Source organism: Xenopus laevis, chromosome 9_10S (genome assembly GCF_017654675.1).
Source record: "Xenopus laevis strain J_2021 chromosome 9_10S, Xenopus_laevis_v10.1, whole genome shotgun sequence".
NCBI classification, from domain to species: Eukaryota; Metazoa; Chordata; class Amphibia; order Anura; family Pipidae; genus Xenopus; species Xenopus laevis.
Genome location: NC_054388.1, coordinates 53,363,945 through 53,383,055, shown reverse-complemented (window position 1 = coordinate 53,383,055; position 19,111 = coordinate 53,363,945). Strand labels below are relative to the sequence as shown.

At 43.3% G+C, this 19,111-nt stretch overlaps 1 protein-coding gene across 1 annotated transcript; it reads right to left on the bottom strand.

Annotated features, from left to right (window-relative positions):
* Positions 1-511: 511 nt before the first annotated feature.
* On the bottom strand, positions 512-17,586 carry LOC108702926 (dnaJ homolog subfamily B member 2-like). Its single transcript, XM_041578873.1, has 9 exons — positions 16,601-17,586; positions 7,059-7,145; positions 5,673-5,782; positions 5,069-5,122; positions 4,855-4,971; positions 4,474-4,569; positions 4,289-4,388; positions 3,997-4,067; positions 512-1,888 (listed from the first exon to the last, which is right to left on the bottom strand). The coding sequence occupies exons 4-9, from the start codon at positions 5,091-5,093 to the stop codon at positions 1,287-1,289; spliced, it is 1,011 nt and encodes a 336-aa protein (XP_041434807.1). The 5' UTR covers positions 5,094-5,122; positions 5,673-5,782; positions 7,059-7,145; positions 16,601-17,586; the 3' UTR covers positions 512-1,286.
* Between the last annotated feature and the right edge of the window lie 1,525 nt (positions 17,587-19,111).

The window sequence follows — 19,111 nt, the reverse complement described above, 5'->3', positions numbered from 1 at the left end:
CCAAGCCAGAAATTCAAAAATAACCACCTGCTTTGAGGACCCCGAGAGCAACATCCAAGGGTTCGGAGAGCAACATGTTGCTCGCGAGCTACTGGTTGGGGATCACTGCCCTAAACCATGATACTGAACAATCTTTGTTTTCAGATCTTTTGAGAGTTGCTTTGAGGATCCCATGCTGTCACTCTTCAGAGGAGAGTCAAACAGAAGCACAACTTGCAATTGGCCACCTTAAATACCTTTTCTCATGATTGGACACATCTGCCTATGAAGTTCAAGGCTTAATAATTTGGTGTTGACAGTAATCAGTATTGAGCAGTTACATGCATTCAAATTAGCAAAATTACAATGGTACCCACATTTTTGCACAGCCAGTTTTTCACATTTGATTTAATTCAATACAACTGAATACTGCTTCACTAAAAATATTTGTTCAGAAAACACCCCAGTGTTCCTGGGAAATGAAAGACATACCACTGTTATCTTTTTTTGTTGAAAGTGGAGTAAATTATTATGCAGGCTGAGAGGGGTTCCCAAACTTTTTCATGTATTTTTTAGTGTATTTTAGCAGTTTTTTTTTTACAATTATAAGGCAACAGCCAAGGCAGAACTAAACCAAGAAACCAATGATTTTTGCATAATGAAAGAAAAGGTAATTATAAGCATATTTCTGTATATAAATTGTAAATATAATTGCAGATAAAAGCTGTCTATCCTTCAGCATTATAGAAATGCACTGCAGACAATGCACCCCTATACCTGTGAATATATTGCATAAGAAGTGCCCCTGGGTCGCAGGATGGTCTGTGCAATGAGAGGGTGCAAGGGGCAAGTATGTTCACCTATACCCTCAGCGACTGGAAAACGTGAGGGCAATTGTTTGACTCCAGACTCAGAACACACCTAATGAAAGAAGCACAGTGTTCAGTATGGCAGCATTTAAGCACAGTCAAAGGCAATGCAAAGCATTACATGATTACAATATATATTGAAACCAAAGGGCATGGACTATGCCCAATGGGATCCCAAGGGCACTGATTACGTAAGGGGGGAATATTGTACAGAAATAACAGGCAAAGCCATGGTGCAGACAAGCAAATAGTGCATGATAGAGGCCTTAGCCAATCAAAATATTTTGTACATATATCACACCTGGCTGGCTACCAGCAATATTTACATTTCAAGTAGAGGTATATAAAAATGCTACCCCATAATATGTAACCAGCATCCAGATACAGAGTACCTGAGGGATACATAAGGCACAACAATTTTCCCAAAGCAGCATGGGACTAGATGGGCAACAGATTTGCTCTACTTAATCCACCAATACAAGAGATTGTATTTTGCCCCAAATCCAGAGCACATACGTTTAGGTGCAGTAGCCTAGTGCCTCCTGGTGGGGACAGATCTAAGTGCAACTCATCAGGAGACACAGCATCTGCTTTTGCTAGGTTTGGGGTTGTCTTTATCCCCAGACTCAGCCCTACTGTTCTCCTCTCTGCCCCCAGCTCCCTCTGGTGCCCTGCCTGCATTCCTGACACCTGCTTCCCTTGGTGGTCCCCTGCCTGTAGATGATTCTTTTGTTCACAGTTTGGCATGTAGCCACATTGCCCTTTTGCTTGCTCCTTAAACCCTGTCTCTTTTCTCAATCTCTTCCTACTCTGCACACCTTCTGGGTATTGTCTGGATTGTTCAAACTCAGACAGACTGTAGGCCATAGCCAGCTGAAGCTCTTCATCTTCATCATCACTGTCCAGCACCACAGGTGTATCTGGTGAAGAATGCCGATGTACATTGTATGATGTACCATATGTCCTGGTGCTGGCTCTGGGCAGAGAGGCTGGATCCCTTTTGCTCAGCTCAATTGCCAGAGCCAAATCATCCTCAACACCTGCAATAGAACACAGAGAGCAAAACTGCTGATGTTTTGATGATTTCCCACGACCCCAAATCTTATCTACCCAACAGCAGCTCCAGAGCACATTGAGCATAACCAGAGCCATTGACACACAAAAGATGGCCTAACAAGATACAAGGTGCTTGGAAAACTTTCTGGCATATATCAATATAAATCATACCAAAATGTAATTTTATGGCAAACCATCCCTTTTAAAATGAAGTTGGCTATTTTATTGGCTCATATATTTATACATGAAGTGAGTTCTCATGTGTTCTGCTGAACAGCTGGAGCAGCGCAGCACTACCTCCTCATTGAATTAAAAATATTGCTGAAAAAGGCTTCTGAGGCCTTATTATACAGAACAGCTGCCCTACTTGGGAACTGTATTTTAACAGAAGCTGTACAGCCAAAGGTTGGGAAACACAAGTATGGAAAATATGCTGCCACCTTCCCTAGTGTCTCCATATTGTCCTACTGTTGTTATGCAACTGCAGTGTCCCAAGCCTCCCCTTCTGTAACCATCTTGGCTTAGTGTCACCATTCTGCTCTACCTCACATGTTGGCCTACTGATCTTCTCAATCCTCCACTACTATCACAATCTGATCTTACTGCTGCTATTTTGCCTTATTGTCATCATTTAATTCAACCAGTCCCGGTTGAGCTGCTCAGGGATTGGATAGCTGAGGTTTAAACTTCTCCTCCAGCTCATCCAATCACCATGCAGCTTTACCAGGACTTGTAATTCTTTGACCAATAAGACAAGAAAATGCTGTCACTGGAAGAAGATGCAGCCACCTGTGCTCCCCTCCTCCCTTCTTTAGTTGGCAGCTCACTGACAGCAGGTGGGCCACACTAATGAAGTACGTGTAACATGTCAGGGCCCCCTTGTTGTGTGATGGGGCCCTGGGCACCAAATCTTTTTTAAACTTCTGGGGGGGCAAGTTTTTTTACATGTTTAAGGGGGGCCCTGGCCACCAATTTTCTTATAAAGTGGGGGGGCCTAGCCACCAATTTTCTTATAATGTGGGGGAGGGGCCCTGGCCACCAACTTTTTTCCCCATGTGGGGTCCTAGCCATCAATATTTTTTAATGGGGGGCCCTGACCACAAGTGTTTTTTTTCAATGGGGGGCCCTGACCACAAATGTTTTTTTCAATGAGGGGGCCCTGACCACCAATATTTTTTTATTAACATGTGGGAACCCTAGCCACCAATGTTTATTTTTTTTTACTGTGTGGTGGGGGGTGGACCTGTGGGGTGGGGAGGGCAGACCTGTAGGTGGGGATTTTGGTGGGAGCAGCCCAGGGGGCCCAGGAAATTTTGTCGTAACGGGCCCTGCGATTTCTGATGGCGGCCCTGCCTACACCACAACTTGGCCTACTTTTGTCATCTTGTGTGAGTGTCCCCATCCAAACCTAATGTCTCAATCCTCCCTATGTGTCACCAACTTGTCTTGGTGTCACCACCCTGCGCTAATTCACATCTTGCCCTATTGTCAACATATTCCCTACTATCACCATCTTGTCTTAGCTCGACCATCTTGCCCTACTCTATAACTAGGCCTATTTTTGCTATATTTGCTTATATCGCCAATACTATCACCCTCATGCCCTGTTGCTATTTAACCCTGCTGTCCCCATATGATTTTATAGTTGCCATCTTACCTTACTGCCTCTATCTTGCCACATGTTCTACCTAGTTTTATCTCCCATTTTAAAAGACAGCATCATGCTTCCAGTTATAACCTTGTCCTTTTCTCCTTCTCTAAAACTGATGGGCTGAGAATTTCCCCTTGGTTCATGAGAACAGAATGCAACCTTTGCTGTAAATATGTTGCAAGTCACAGCTGTAACTATATATATATATATATATATATATATATATATATATATATATATATATATAGATATATATAAATACATATATATAAATATATATATATACACATACATATAAATAGTCAGTGACTGACAAGCAGAGCCAGAACTGAGGGCCTTGACTTTATTTCATGTAATTTCTCTAGTCTCTCTCTGCAGCTATTCTGGCTCTATTTTTATTAAGGTCAATCATACTGCTAGGGCACCAGAGTTTATCCTTACCATTAATCCAGACAGACTTTAGCTTCCCATCCTCTTCTACTTCCACACGCTCTACACCATTTTCCATGATCCTGTATGGGGGGAGGGGGTACGCAAGCAAATGTAAGCTACCATCTATCAGTCAAGAAGTACAGAGAAGCTGCAAAAATATTGCATCTTATATTGTACAATAGTATTCCCAAGCAGTAACATTTTGCTTATACAGTATAATACAGTAACATTATATATTCAAAGATAGGACAGGCACACCCACCAGCACCCCCCTACAGGCCAAGCTTTGTAGTGGTCTTACTTTTTAGTTGTCATTCTCTTGCCATTAACAAACTTGGTTGATGTAGACATTGAGCTGAAATTCCCTGACCCTCCAAGGCCTCCACTGTGAAAGGAGAATTCTGTAACAGGAGTATTATTAGCATGAGCATGTGATAAGTAACTCATTAGCAAGACAAAACAATGGGTAATATCTGGTCCACTTACCGCTGCCAAAGGGGAAAGTAGATGGAAACATGGGCACAGAATTGGCACGATGAGTAGCACCAAGGGGCTGATTGGAGAACATAAAGAAGTCATCACCTAAAAGAGGAATCAGGATACAAAGACAATAAATTCAGGTATAGGGTAACAGCTGTGGGGAAAATCTGTAGAAGTAACTGGTTATGTTATTATTTAAAAATATGTAGATACATAAGGAATAAACTGTGGGTACACAGAATACTTAAATAATGATGTAAAAGTAAACCTTACCTATAAATCAACTATCCTATTACAAATACTAGGTAATATGTAAAGGCACATTGTTTGCTGAGAGTGTCCCACAACTCTCTGAAGGATGGTTGGATAGGAATGCATGTGACCTACCAAGCATATCAGAGAAGGGGTCTCTCCCACCAAAAAATTCTCGGAACACATCTTCTGGACGATGGAACTGGAATCCAAAATCAAAAGGTCTTTGGACCCTTGTGGTCCTAAATGATCCTATATAAAGGAAAGTCAGAGAGCAAAAATATGATGCTTGAGAGTTCAGGAAACCATTAGGAAATACATTTTTAGAGCTGGTGGTGAATTTACTCACCTGCGTCAGAGAAACCTGAAGTCATATGATTATCGTATGCGTCTCGCTTTTCTCCTGGGGAAAAAATAACATTTTGACAAATTTGATGCCTTAAATGAATGGAAATAAAGCCCATTCAGTGCCCAATTGAGATAAGACGCAGTTCCATAGACATTAAGCCCATTTGGCCCCTAACTATGGAAAAGTGAATCCAATCTCAATTTAATCTCTTGTATCTACTCAAATAAAAAGGTGAGTCTGGCTGTTCTCTTTCTCCTGGCCAAGAAGGATGTGGAATTGGTCTTGACTAAGAAGCTCCATGATTTCCACTAGCAGTGTAAGCAGCTTGATGGCCATGGTAAGAAGTGTTTGCTGCATCAGACTTCTTTAAACTGTTTCCCCTGGCCCATTAAGATCAATGAAATTTGAAAACCCCAGACAAACCTGTCTGACCATTCTATTGGAAATTGAGCAACCCAGGAGCAGTACCTGAATAATAACTGAACAGAGACTAATCAAAGGATATAAAGTAGCCCAAAAGCTGTTCAGCAAATAAACTGCACATAGAGCAAGTTATATATATATATTAATACTGTATAAGCAACATTTCTACAGTTATACATACTGTCTGATAAGACTTCATAGGCTTCTGCAATGTCTTTAAATTTCTTTTCTGCATGTTCCTTGTTGTCAGGATTCTTGTCTGGGTGCCAGCGCAATGCCAACTTCCGATACCTGTGTGAGAGGCACAACCAGTCCCAATGACAAAACAACACAAACTTGCTGAGATCCTTTTCAAATGTGCAGTCATGTCTTACCCTAAATTAGGGATATAAAATTTAGAACTTATCTGCTGCAGTCTACAAGACCTGTCTAAGAGGCCAAAGTTATAGAAATAGCCCATATATAGCACATATATCAGGTACACCAAATATATCCCAAAGAAACTCTACATTTAAGTTAAAAAGTTAATTTTTATTTAACATAGAATTAAAATAATAGGCATACAGACCAATTAATGTCTCGCCTTACGCGTTTCATACCCACTGGTACTTATTCATAGGCATTAACATAATTCAATTTAACCACAGTATTTAAACCCAACCAGATCCCTCCCTTAGAGATTTAAAACCAATCACGTGTTGCCACATCACACTCTGATGTTAAAGCAACATTACACATATACATAATTAAGGTCTTGTTTTTACTTTTAAGTATGCCCAGGGTCGGACTGGGGGGCCCGGGGCCCACCGGGACTACTGTCCAGGCCCCCCTCTGACCCCCCCGGTCCCCTACCGTGATGCACCAAGCGCGTTCGGTGGGCGTGCTTGAAAGGCGGCACTCGGCGCTCGTGCATGAATGGCGCTGTGCGCATGCGCAGATGGCCCTGCGCCTAAAGAAATTTTTTTGTTTTGAAAAAAAGGTCGGGAGAGGGGTCTGGCCCGGCGGGGGCCCATTAAGGGTCGGGGCCCATCGGGTTTTTTAGTATGCCTACATCCAATATATTTTAGTAACAAAATCTGTCAAAAAACTTCTAAAGTGCATATATATATACAGTATATATATATTTAAATCCTTTAAATATATGGATTGCTTTCATTACATTGTGCAAAATGTCTCGTTATATTACTCTTTTACACAGAGTCTTTTGTACCTGGGTAAGAACCAGAACAAAGGTTTTAGAAGTTGCTAATGGGGGCAATGTAGCCCTTTAAAGTAGTCACACACTAACCAATTCTCACAACATCCAATTGATGCAACCAACCAGTTCAAGACTGGCCAGTGACCAAATTCACTCTCAGAAATAATCCATCCACTGATTTTCCCTGTTGCCTGATCAACCGTGGTGATATCTTTATAGATAGATTTATATATAGAGAAGGGCTGTTTTAGGGTTTCTACTAGTCAGTCAGAACTATGCATTCCCCTCTGGCAACTGTCATAAGGGGCCATTGCCAAGGGCCTACTGCCAGTCATTCTGTATTACACAGGAGCTGGAATGTATACTTACGCTCATTTAATGTCATCCTGAGTGGCATTTCGGGGAACCCCAAGGGTATCGTAATAATCTACCATGGTGGGATTCTTTGCAATGACCCTATAACAAAATAAATATGAATATAGAAAACCTAGACTGTATGTGTATATATCTATCTATATATATATATATAGATAGATAGATAGATAGATAGATAGATAGATAGATAGATAGATAGATAGATAGATATAGATATAGATATATAAATATATATATACACAGTAGCACAAACACATACATTGGCTTCCAAGACACTATTGGCTTCCAAGACACTAGGGGCCAGATTTACATAGGGTTGAATATCGAGGGTTAATTAACCCTCGATATTCGACTGCCGAATGTAAATCCTTCGACTTCGAATATCGAAGGATTTACCGCAAATAGTTCGATCGAACGATTTTTCTTCGACCTAAAAATTGTTACAAAGCCTATGGGGACCTTCCCCATAGGCTAACATGGCACCTCAGTAGGTTTTAGGTAGCGAACTAGGGGGTCGAAGTTTTTTTTAAAGAGACAGTACTTCGACTAAGTCGAAGGTCAAAGTAGCCAATTCGATGGTCGAAGTAGCCAAAAAAAACATTCGAAATTCGAAGTTTTTTTTTTTTTTTTAATCTATTCCTTCACTCGAGCTAAGTAAATGGGCCCCTAGCAGAAGCTCATGCTCCAGATATGTCATGTGATGTGACTTTGCAAACAATTCCTTATATTAAAGCAACGGGACACAAGTAACAAGGGGGTATCTGACACAGATAGCAGGAGCCTACTGTTTACAGAGAAGGGGCCACAGCCCACAGTGCTGGGAAAATAAAAACAATGTATTTTGTGTATAAATGGGCACACAAGGGACTTCCATTTAGCAGCAGGTTGGTGCAAATGCCCTAACAATAAACAGCATTGCCTGTGATTCAGGGGACTTTTCTAGCCCACATGAGTCACATTGTCCAGACCCGACATAGAATAATCTAATTTGCACTCTATTTTAGGAATTTCCCCACTTAGTTTAGAAAGTGATATGAAAACTAAGAGTAGGGATGTCGCGGACTGTTCGCCGGCGAACTTGTTCGCGCGAACATCGGCTGTTCGCGCTCGCCGAATGTTCGCGAACGTCGCGCGACGTTTGCCATTTTGGGTTCGCCTTACCTGGCGCTTTTTTTTGACCTCTCACCCCAGACCAGCAGATACATGGCAGCCAATCAGGAAGCTCTCCCTCCTGGACCACCCCCACACCCCCTGGACCACTCCCCTTCCATATATAAACTGAAGCCCTGCAGCGTTTTTTCATTCTGCCTGTGTGTGCTTGCAAGAGCTAGTGTAGGGAGAGAGCTGCTAGTGATTTCACTGATTTGAGGGACAGTTGATAGTAAGTTTGCTGGCTAGTAATCTACTTGATACTGCTCTGTATTGGAGGGACAGAAGTCTGCAGGGATTTGAGGGACATTTTAGGGTAGCTTTGCTGGCTAGTAATCTACCTTCTACTGCAGTGCTTTGTATGTAGCTGCCTGCTGTGGGCACTGATCTCTTCTGATCTCATCTGCTGACTGCTGTAATAACCCAATAGTCCTTGTAAGGACTGCTTTTATTTTCTTTTTTGTTGTTTTACTTTGCTACTTTAACAGCCAAGTGCTATTAGTCTAGCTGTGTTGGGGAGTGGGACTGGTGTGCTACTGTGCTGCTCCTAGTAGTTCAGCAGCACCAACCCGAGAATATTTTTTTTTTTAATATACATATAATTTTTTTTTTTATTTTACTTATCTTACTGTTCTTTAAGGTGTCCAGTGCTGTTTGCTGTTCTTCATAGTAGTGCACCAATAGTAGTGCACTTGCAGGCATTATTTGCCCAGTGGCCATCTAGCTGTGTGAGCTTGTTCACATTCTGTCTAAATATCAATAATAATACCGTCTCCAGAAACACCACCTGAGTGACGTTTTTCAAGCAGCAATAATATATTCCGTATCCACCACTGCTGTAGTGTATACGTTGACCTTGTAGGCATTATTTGCCCAGTGTGTTCTTCATTTTCAAACCACTGCCACTTAGCTGTGTGAGCTTGTTCACATTCTGTCTAAATATCAATAATAATACCGTCTCCAGAAACACCACCTGAGTGACGTTTTTCAAACAGCAATAATATATTCCGTATCCACCACTGCTGTAGTGTATACGTTGACCTTGTAGGCATTATTTGCCCAGTCTGTTCTTCTTTTTCAAACCACTGCCACTTAGCTGTGTGAGCTTGTTCACATTCTGTCTAAATATCAATAATAATACCGTCTCCAGAAACACCACCTGAGTGACGTTTTTCAAGCAGCAATAATATATTCCGTATCCACCACTGCTGTAGTGTATACGTTGACCTTGTAGGCATTATTTGCCCAGTGTGTTCTTCTTTTTCAAACCACTGCCACTTAGCTGTGTGAGCTTGTTCACATTCTGTCTAAATATCAATAATAATACCGTCTCCAGAAACACCACCTGAGTGACGTTTTTCAAGCAGCAATAATATATTCCGTATCCACCACTGCTGTAGTGTATACGTTGACCTTGTAGGCATTATTTGCCCAGTGTGTTCTTCTTTTTCAAACCACTGCCACTTAGCTGTGTGAGCTTGTTCACATTCTGTCTAAATATCAATAATAATACCGTCTCCAGAAACACCACCTGAGTGACGTTTTTCAAGCAGCAATAATATATTCCGTATCCACCACTGCTGTAGTGTATACGTTGACCTTGTAGGCATTATTTGCCCAGTGTGTTCTTCTTTTTCAAACCACTGCCACTTAGCTGTGTGAGCTTGTTCACATTCTGTCTAAATATCAATAATAATACCGTCTCCAGAAACACCACCTGAGTGACGTTTTTCAAGCAGCAATAATATATTCCGTATCCACCACTGCTGTAGTGTATACGTTGACCTTGTAGGCATTATTTGCCCAGTGTGTTCTTCTTTTTCAAACCACTGCCACTTAGCTGTGTGAGCTTGTTCACATTCTGTCTAAATATCAATAATAATACCGTCTCCAGAAACACCACCTGAGTGACGTTTTTCAAGCAGCAATAATATATTCCGTATCCACCACTGCTGTAGTGTATACGTTGACCTTGTAGGCATTATTTGCCCAGTGTGTTCTTCTTTTTCAAACCACTGCCATCTAGCTGTGTGAGCTTGTTCACATTCTGTCTAAATATCAATAATAATACCGTCTCCAGAAACACCACCTGAGTTGTTGTTGTTTTTGTTTTAAAAATAATGCCAGGCAAAGGCAGGCCGCCACGCAGAGGCACTAGGGGCCGTGCTGCTATGCTATCCTGTGGCCCTAGGAAATTGCCCAGTTTTAAAAAGGCAATGACCCTGAACTCCCAAAATGCTGAAGAGGTAGTTGACTGGCTTACACAGCACACCCCATCCTCTACCGTTTCTAACTTTACCACAACATCCTCATCCTCCACTGCTATGGGCACCCCACGTAACACTTCCTCCACCACCGGCGCCCCTTCTTCACTGGAGTCAGAGGAGTTATTTTCACATGAGTTTCTTGAACTGAGTGATGCGCAACCATTATTGGCAGAAGAAGATGAAGGAGATGAGGACGTTACACCAGATTTAATTCTGGCAGAGAACACAACAGAGATGGACATAATGAGTGATGACGAGGAGGTCCCCGCTGCTGCTTCCTTCTGTGAGCTGTTAGAAGAAATTGATGCATCTGAGGAGAATGATGATGAGGAGATTGATGTTTTGTGGGTGCCCAGTAGAAGAGAGCAAGAGGAGGATAGTTCAGATGGAGAGACGGAGAGTCAGAGAGGCAGGAGGAGAATAAGACTTAGAAGAAGCAGGGAGGACAGCTCGCAGGGAACAGTAGGGCAACAACATGTATCGGCACCTGTGGTCAGCCGGCCAACGCACCCGCCATTGCCGCCAACGCCGCCGACTTCTACTTTTACCGCCAGATTGCCAGCCTCAAAAAGGTCAGCAGTGTGGGATTTTTTTAATGTGTGTGCCTCTGACAAAAGCGTTGTAATTTGCAATGAGTGCAGTCAGAAACTGAGTCTTGGGAAGCCCAACAGCCACATAGGTACAACTTCTATGCGAAGGCACATGAACGGCAAGCACAAAGCACTTTGGGAGCAACACCTCAAAGGCAACAGGCAAACTAAAAGCCACGCTCCTTCTGGTCCAGCATCTTACTGCTCTACCTCTGCTGTCCTTGACCCGTCTGAACCACCCTCCACTCCGCCTTCCACCTTGACCACCAGTTCCCATTCCCAGTCATCTGCCCCCAGCCAAGTTTCTGTGAGGGCCATGTTTGAGCGTAAGAAGCCAATGTCTGTGAGTCACCCCCTTGCCCGGCGTCTGACAGCTGGCTTGTCCGCACTCTTAGCCCGCCAGCTTTTACCATACCAGCTGGTGGACTCTGAGGCCTTCCGCAAATTTGTAGCAATTGGGACACCGCAGTGGAAGGTACCCAGCCGCAATTTTTTTTCAAAAAAGGGAATACCACACCTGTACCACCATGTGCAGAGCCAAGTCACCGCATCTCTGTCACTTAGTGTTGGGCCAAAGGTCCATATGACTACTGACGCATGGTCCTCCAAGCATGGTCAGGGCAGGTATGTCACCTACACTGCCCACTGGGTGAACTTGGTCATGGCTGGGAAGCAGGAAATCCGTGGCTCAACAACGACAGTGGAGTTGGTGTCACCGCCACGGATTGCACGCGGTTCTGCCACCACCTCTACTCCTCCTTCGCTCTCTACCTCGTCTTCTTCCTCTTCTTCGTCCTCTGCTGCTGGGTCCTCCTCCTCCACACCTGTGCACCCCCAGCTCCCCCTAGGCTATTCGACATGCCAGGTACGCCGTTGTCATGCTGTCTTGGGGATGACGTGCCTGGAAAGCAAAAACCATACCGGATCTGTACTCCTGTCATCTCTGCAGTCACAGGCCGATCGGTGGCTGACCCCACACCAACTGAAGATCGGAAAAGTGGTGGTGTGACAATGGAAGCAATCTGTTGGCAGCACTGAGACTGGGCAATTTAACACATGTGCCCTGCATGGCACATGTTCTGAATTTAATAGTACAACGTTTTGTCTCAAAGTACCCAGGATTCCAGGACGTTCTCAGGCAGTCCAGGAAGGTGTCGGCCCATTTCAGACGTTCCTATACAGCCATGGCACGCCTTGCTGACATTCAGCAGCGGTACAACATGCCAGTCAGGCGTTTGATTTGCGACAGCCAGACTCGCTGGAATTCAACGCTCCTCATGTTGGAACGTCTGCTGCAACAACAAAGAGCCGTCAACGAATACCTGTTTGAACTGGGTGGTAGGACTGGATCTGTAGAGCTGGGGATTTTTTTCCCCCGTTACTGGGTGCTTATGCGCGATGCCTGCAGGCTCATGCGCCCTTTTGAAGAGGTTACAAATATGTTCAGTAGCACCGAAGGCACCATCAGCGACCTAATACCCTTTGCTTTCTTCCTGGAGCGTGCCGTGCGACGAGTGACAGATGAGGCTGTAGACCAGCGTGACGAGGAGCAGGAAGCGCACGATTTCTGGTCGGAATCACCAGAACGAACCCAGGCACCTGCTGCAACGCAGGGAGAGGTGTCAGAAGTGGAGTCAGAGGAGGAAGGTGGCTTTGTGGAGGAGGAGGACCAACAGGAGCAGGCTTCCCAGGGGGCTAGTGGTGACCTTTTGGGGACCCCTGGTCTTGTACGTGGCTGGGGGGAGGAGACCGTGGATGATGCAGTCCTTGATAACGAGGAAGCGGAGATGGATACCTCTGCATCCAACCTTGTGAGAATGGGGTCTTTCATGCTGTCATGCCTGTTGAAGGACCCCCGTATCAAGAGGCTTAAGGAGAAGGACCTGTACTGGTTCGCGACTCTACTAGACCCTCGGTACAAGCATAAAGTGGCAGAAATGTTACCAACATACCACAAGTCTGAAAGGATGCTGCATTTACAAACCAGCCTGCAAAACATGTTGTACAATGCTTTTAAGGGTGATGTCACTTCAGGAACTCATCAACATTCCAGGGGCAGAGGTGCCAGTAATCCTGCCACGAGCGCACCTGCAAGGACAAAGCACTTTGGCCACTCTGTAACGTCAGACATGCAAATGTTTTTCAGTCCAAGGCAGCGGCAGAACCCTTCGGGATCCACCCTCAAAGAACGCCTCGACCGGCAGGTAGCGGACTACCTGGCATTAACTGCAGATATCGACACTCTGAGGAGCGATGAACCCCTGGACTACTGGGTGCACAGGCTTGATCTGTGGCCAGAGCTGTCACAATTTGCCATGAACCTCTTGTCTTGCCCCGCCTCAAGTGTCCTCTGAGAAAGGACCTTCAGTGCAGCAGGAGGGATTGTAACTGAGAAGAGAACTCGCCTAGGTCACAAAAGTGTGGATTACCTGACCTTTATTAAAATGAATGAGGGGTGGATCTCGGAGGGTTACTGCACGCCGGAAGACTTGTTCTGAGTTTCTGATTCTGACTCCCCATGCAGCTGTCCTTCTCTGCACGCCTCATGACTCCACATACAGCTGTCCTTTAGCGTCCTCCTCCCTCCACCACCGTTAAAAACTAGGGTGCAAACCCTACTGGTTTAATTTGAATCCAGGTAAATCCTGAGTTTTTCTGGCCTCTGTGCTTCAGTGGCTGCGACCAAAAAAAACAGAATATTTTCAGCATTTATATGGCATATTTTTTCTGGCCTCTGTGCTTCAGTGGCTGTGACAAAAAAAATGAATATTTTCAGCATTTATATGGCATATTGTTTCGGCCTCTGTGCTTCAGTGGCTGCGACAAAAATAAATGAATATTTTCAGCATTTATATGGCATATTTTTTCTGGCCTCTGTGCTTCAGTGGCTGTGACAAAAAAATGAATATTTTCAGCATTTATATGGCATATTTTTTCTGGCCTCTGTGCTTCAGTGGCTGCGACCAAAAAAAACAGAATATTTTCAGCATTTATATGGCATATTTTTCCTGGCCTCTGTGCTTCAGTGGCTGCGACCAAAAAAATTTAAAATTTTCAGCATTTATATGGCATATTTTTTCTGGCCTCTGTGCTTCAGTGGCTGCGACAAAAATAAATGAATATTTTCAGCATTTATATGGCATATTTTTTCTGGCCTCTGTGCTTTAGTGGCTGTGACAAAAAATGAATATTTTCAGCATTTATATGGCATATTTTTTCTGGCCTCTGTGCTTCAGTGGCTGCGACCAAAAAAAACAGAATATTTTCAGCATTTATATGGCATATTTTTCCTGGCCTCTGTGCTTCAGTGGCTGCGACCAAAAAATTTAATATTTTCAGCATTTATATGGCATATTTTTTCTGGCCTCTGTGCTTCAGTGGCTGCGACAAAAATAAATGAATATTTTCAGCATTTATATGGCATATTTTTTCTGGCCTCTGTGCTTCAGTGGCTGCGACCAAAAAAAAACAGAATATTTTCAGCATTTATATGGCATATTTTTTCTGGCCTCTGTGCTTCAGTGGCTGTGACAAAAAATTAATATTTTCAGCATTTATATGGCATATTTTTCTGGCCTCTGTGCTTCAGTGGCTGTGACAAAAAATGAATATTTTCAGCATTTATATGGCATATTGTTTCGGCCTCTGTGCTTCAGTGGCTGCGACCAAAAAATTGAATATTTTCAGCATTTATATGGCATATTTTTTCTGGCCTCTGTGCTTCAGTGTCTGCGACAAAAAAAATTTATATTGTTAGCATTTATATGGCATATTTTTCCTGGCCTCTGTGCTGCAGTGGCTGCGACAAAAAAAAAAATTATATTGTTTGCATTTATATGGCATATTTTTTCTGGCCTCTGTGCTGCAGTGGCTGCGACAAAAAAAATTAATATTGTTTGCATTTATATGGCATATTTTTTCTGGCCTCTGTGCTGCAGTGGCTGCCACAAAAAAAAATTAATATTTTCAGCATTTATATGGCATATTGTTTCTGGACTTCTGGTTCAGTGGCTGCGACAAAAAAAACATAATTTTTCAGGAAAGTACACATGCCTAATTTTTCAGGGTTCTGCAACAGTGGCAAAATCGCATCTTTTATGGTCACCGCAGGTGATCAATAAAGTAGACCAAAACTGGGCCCACACTGCAGAATCAGTGTTTTTTGGTTCACTTCACTGTACATTGAATTACCTCTGCCTGACCGTGCACGTGCGCACAAGCACGGTGACTGCTAAACACACCACTACAGAAATATTGCCACCAACAGGACGAACATCCTGGAGGTGACAAGCAACTAGTAATTAAAAACTATTATTTGCTCACTTGACGGTATCATTCATTAAAGCTCTTTGCGTCTTTTAGCGTTGCAGTAAGCACCGCGTTTCGTCTTTGCGTGTGAACAGGCTGTAACTTTTACACGACTTGATTGGCATGTAGACGCCGGACGTTTTAAAGCATTTTATTACACAGGTTTAGAAATGTAGTGTGATTTCTGCCCTTTACAGCACAAAACGCAGCGCTGTGTCAACAATGGATTTTTCAGATACATTTTTGCCCTTGATCCCCCTCTGGCATGCCACTGTCCAGGTCGTTGCACCCTTTAAACAACTTTAAAATCATTTTTCTGGCCAGAAATGTCTTTTCTAGCTTTTAAAATTCACCTTCCCATTGAAGTCTATGGGGTTCGCGACGTTCGCGAACCGTTCGCATTTTTGACGCAAGTTCGCGAATATGTTCGCGAACTTTTTTTTCGACGTTCGCTACATCCCTAACTAAGAGACATCAATAGAGACGGTAACAACTAAACCCAAAGCCTTGTCTGTCCTGAGCTGCTACTAAAGATTGCTTGGCAGCTTAATTTCCCATCTTTCTGCAGAGAAAGTGATGCAGTGGGGTAACTAGTTAAAAGTTACTGGGCCCCAAAGCAGGGGGGGGGGAATATTTTACAAGGTGTAAAAGTGTTAAGATTATAAATGAATAAATTTAACATTTATGGGACAGAAGAGTTTAACAGAAGTATGAAGTGATAATAACAGCAAACGGAATAATGTTCTCATTGATGGCTAGTTTATCACCTCCCAACCTCAAGCTGTTGTAGGATAATGGGGATTGTAGTCTCTAGATACTGGCACAGAGGTAGAATGTATAATATATCCAATAAATGATATACCGGTATCTTTGTTTCATATATCAAATTCACCTTTACAATAAATATTGTTTAGATATAATTAACCACAAACATTGATCAATTGATTTCTGAACTGTTGATGAAAATTCAACTGACGAGACTTATGGCTGAGTCACAATTATGCTGCAACATGCAAGAGAGAACTGTTTATTAACCCTTTTATTCAAGGATCTCTGTGATCAAGGGGTGTAAGTATTAAAGTATAGAGGAAGCAGACCTTGTGACTTCCCTGGAGGGGTCACAGTGGGGCAATGACTGTATATGTTATTATTCACAAAGGTGAAGGGGGGATGTAAAATGATTTTGCTTTGGGCTCAGTAATTGATCCCTCAGTCACCTTACCTCTTTCCGTCAGTGAATACCCAGGGCTGGTGCTGAGCAGAGGTCTATGGATGGGAATCAGTAGGAGTCTCCAGATGGAAGGCGATTAATGCACAGGCCATTGATCCAGACACAACCATCAACCAATAACCATCAGCCCAAGCTTGTCCTTTAGAATGTGACTGATGCCTAGGGGTGCTACATGTCCATGACAGGGAGGAAGAATACTGGGTTCATTTATACAGTCAGCACTCTAGCCAGGACATTGACAATATAATAATACTAATTCCTGAGCAGTCCTGCTTTTTTCTGCCACTCTGAGGAAAACTGCGTCTCTATTAACCTTTAATTCCCCAGGCAACCTTAATCTATAGCATTTTAATTACTTCAGGCCCACATTTCCAAGCACAGTTAGCTAACCTCTGTTCTTTATGATAGTCCAGCCCCTGAGGGGGGCCTGACAAATAGGTCTCCTCCCGGAATACAGGTATTTCTGCTGTCTCCTGAGAGATCTGCCCTGCTGCCCCTTCACTCGCTCCTGTGCTACTCACCCTGCCTATTACTGTCTCTGGCTGTCTCCTTGTAACTGCAGTCACTCACCCTGCCTGTTACTGTCTCTGGCTGTCTCCTTGTAACTGCAGTCACTCACCCTGCCTGTTACTGTCTCTGGCTGTCTTCTTGCAATTGCTGTCACTTACCCTGCCTTTTACTGTCTCTGGGTGTCTCCTTGTAACTGCTGTCACTCATCATGGCTGTTACTGTCTCTGGATGTCTCCTTGTAGCTGTCACTCACCCTGCCTGTGGTTCTCTGTCCCAGCTCGTGCTACTCTTACTGCCTCTATCTCCCTGTACCTGGTTCCACTCACTCTGTGTTCGTACCTTTACCAGTCAGGTCTTATTCACATGTGTTTATATCACCTCTGTCTTGACGTCAGGCTCAGCTGATCAAGAAACATCCAGAAAATATCAGACATGCTGTTACCCGCCTAGCCAATCGGCTTTACAACCCAGCCCCCAGACAAACAGATTTGACAGCTTCTCCGCCCACTTTCAGAGTGAGGGAGAATTCCCCAGCTATACACAAAAAAGCTGAACTCATGGCAAAGCTAAACATAGAGCCAGCATTTTATTTGTTACCTCATCAGATGTAAATTCAATTGGGGTTAATGCATTGATAAATGTTTACTAATGGGATGTTCTACCTCATGTGCATTTTTTTGAGAAAATCAATTGTTTTATACATTCGTGTCTAGAGAAAAGAGCAACAAGTGGGGATAGTGTCTGTGGTGTTTATACAAATGGCCTGTAGATGTCACTGTGCTCAAGAGTTATACTGTGCATACACTGTAAATTCTATACAGTTTAAAAGTGAAATTTTAGACACTGGGTGTGTGGCAGGCACTGGTGCTGTAGTAATTAGACCATCAACTAATTGTCAGCGCCGGATTTCTTTGTGGGCCGCCCCTAGGCCGCGCGGTCTGACCAGGCGGTCGCGCGGTCCTAGCGCCCGCCTACACATCCCCTTCCCAGCGCGCCGGCGCAGCTGGTGCTGGGCGGCCTTCGCGCCTATTTTTTGCCGCCCTAGGCCCGGGCCTATTCGGCCTTGCCACAAATCCGGGCCTGCTAATTGTAGGTTTAAAGCAAAACTATACCCCCAAAATGAATACTTGACCAACAGATAGTTTATATCAAATTAAGTGGAATATTAAAGAATCTTATCAAACTGGTCTATATATTTAAGTAAATATTGCTCTATTGCATCTTTTGTCTTGAGCCACCATTTTGTGATGGTCTGTGTGCTGCCTCAGAGATCACCTGACCAGAAATACTAGAACTCTAACTGTAACAGGAAGAAGTGTGGAAGCAAAAGACAGAACTCTGTCTGTTAATTGGCTCATTTGACCTTACATGTATGGTTTATTTGGTATGTTTGTGTGCACTGTGAATCATACGATCCCAGGGGGCTGTCCTTAGTTTTTAAAATGGCAATATTATATTTATGATTACCCAATGGCACATACCACCTAAAATATATTATTATGAAAATGGTTTATTTACATGAAGCAGGGTTTTACACATGAGCTGTTTTATGCGATGTATCTTTATAGAGAACTACATTGTTTGAGGGGTATAGTTTTCCTTTAATGCAGCAAAGAGATCCCTTCCAAGTATAGCAATACCCTTATTCACAATGTAAAAGTCACATTTTGCAGTATTTGATTCAAATTGTACAGTCGCTGGCAAGCAACCAAGCACAGGTGCAAGAAGCGGATCTTTTGCAAAGTATTTCAAGAAAATATCCTTTGGTAGTATAGAAACAGCTGAACCTGTACCATACCTCCCAAATGTCCCTTTTTCGGAGGGACAGTCCCTCTTTTGACAGCTCAACCCGCAGTCCCTCATTTGAACTGGAAAGTCCCTCTTTTCACTGCACTGAACAGCCAGAAAAAGAAACAAAGTTTCTCACTTAATTGGCTTTTAGCAGAGAACCCAGAACAGGTAACAGGTGCAAATAAAATACTTTGTAACAAT

Bases quoted from the DNA above. Each gene is read 5' to 3' on its own strand.
- LOC108702926 (XM_041578873.1), bottom strand. From the start codon at position 5,093: ATGACTTCAGGTTTCTCTGACGCAG. The intron at 4,972-5,068 runs GTGAGTAAATTC...TCCTTTATATAG, and splicing joins TTCAGGTTTCTCTGACGCAG to GATCATTTAGGACCACAAGG. The intron at 4,570-4,854 runs GTAGGTCACATG...TTCCTCTTTTAG, and splicing joins CCCCTTCTCTGATATGCTTG to GTGATGACTTCTTTATGTTC.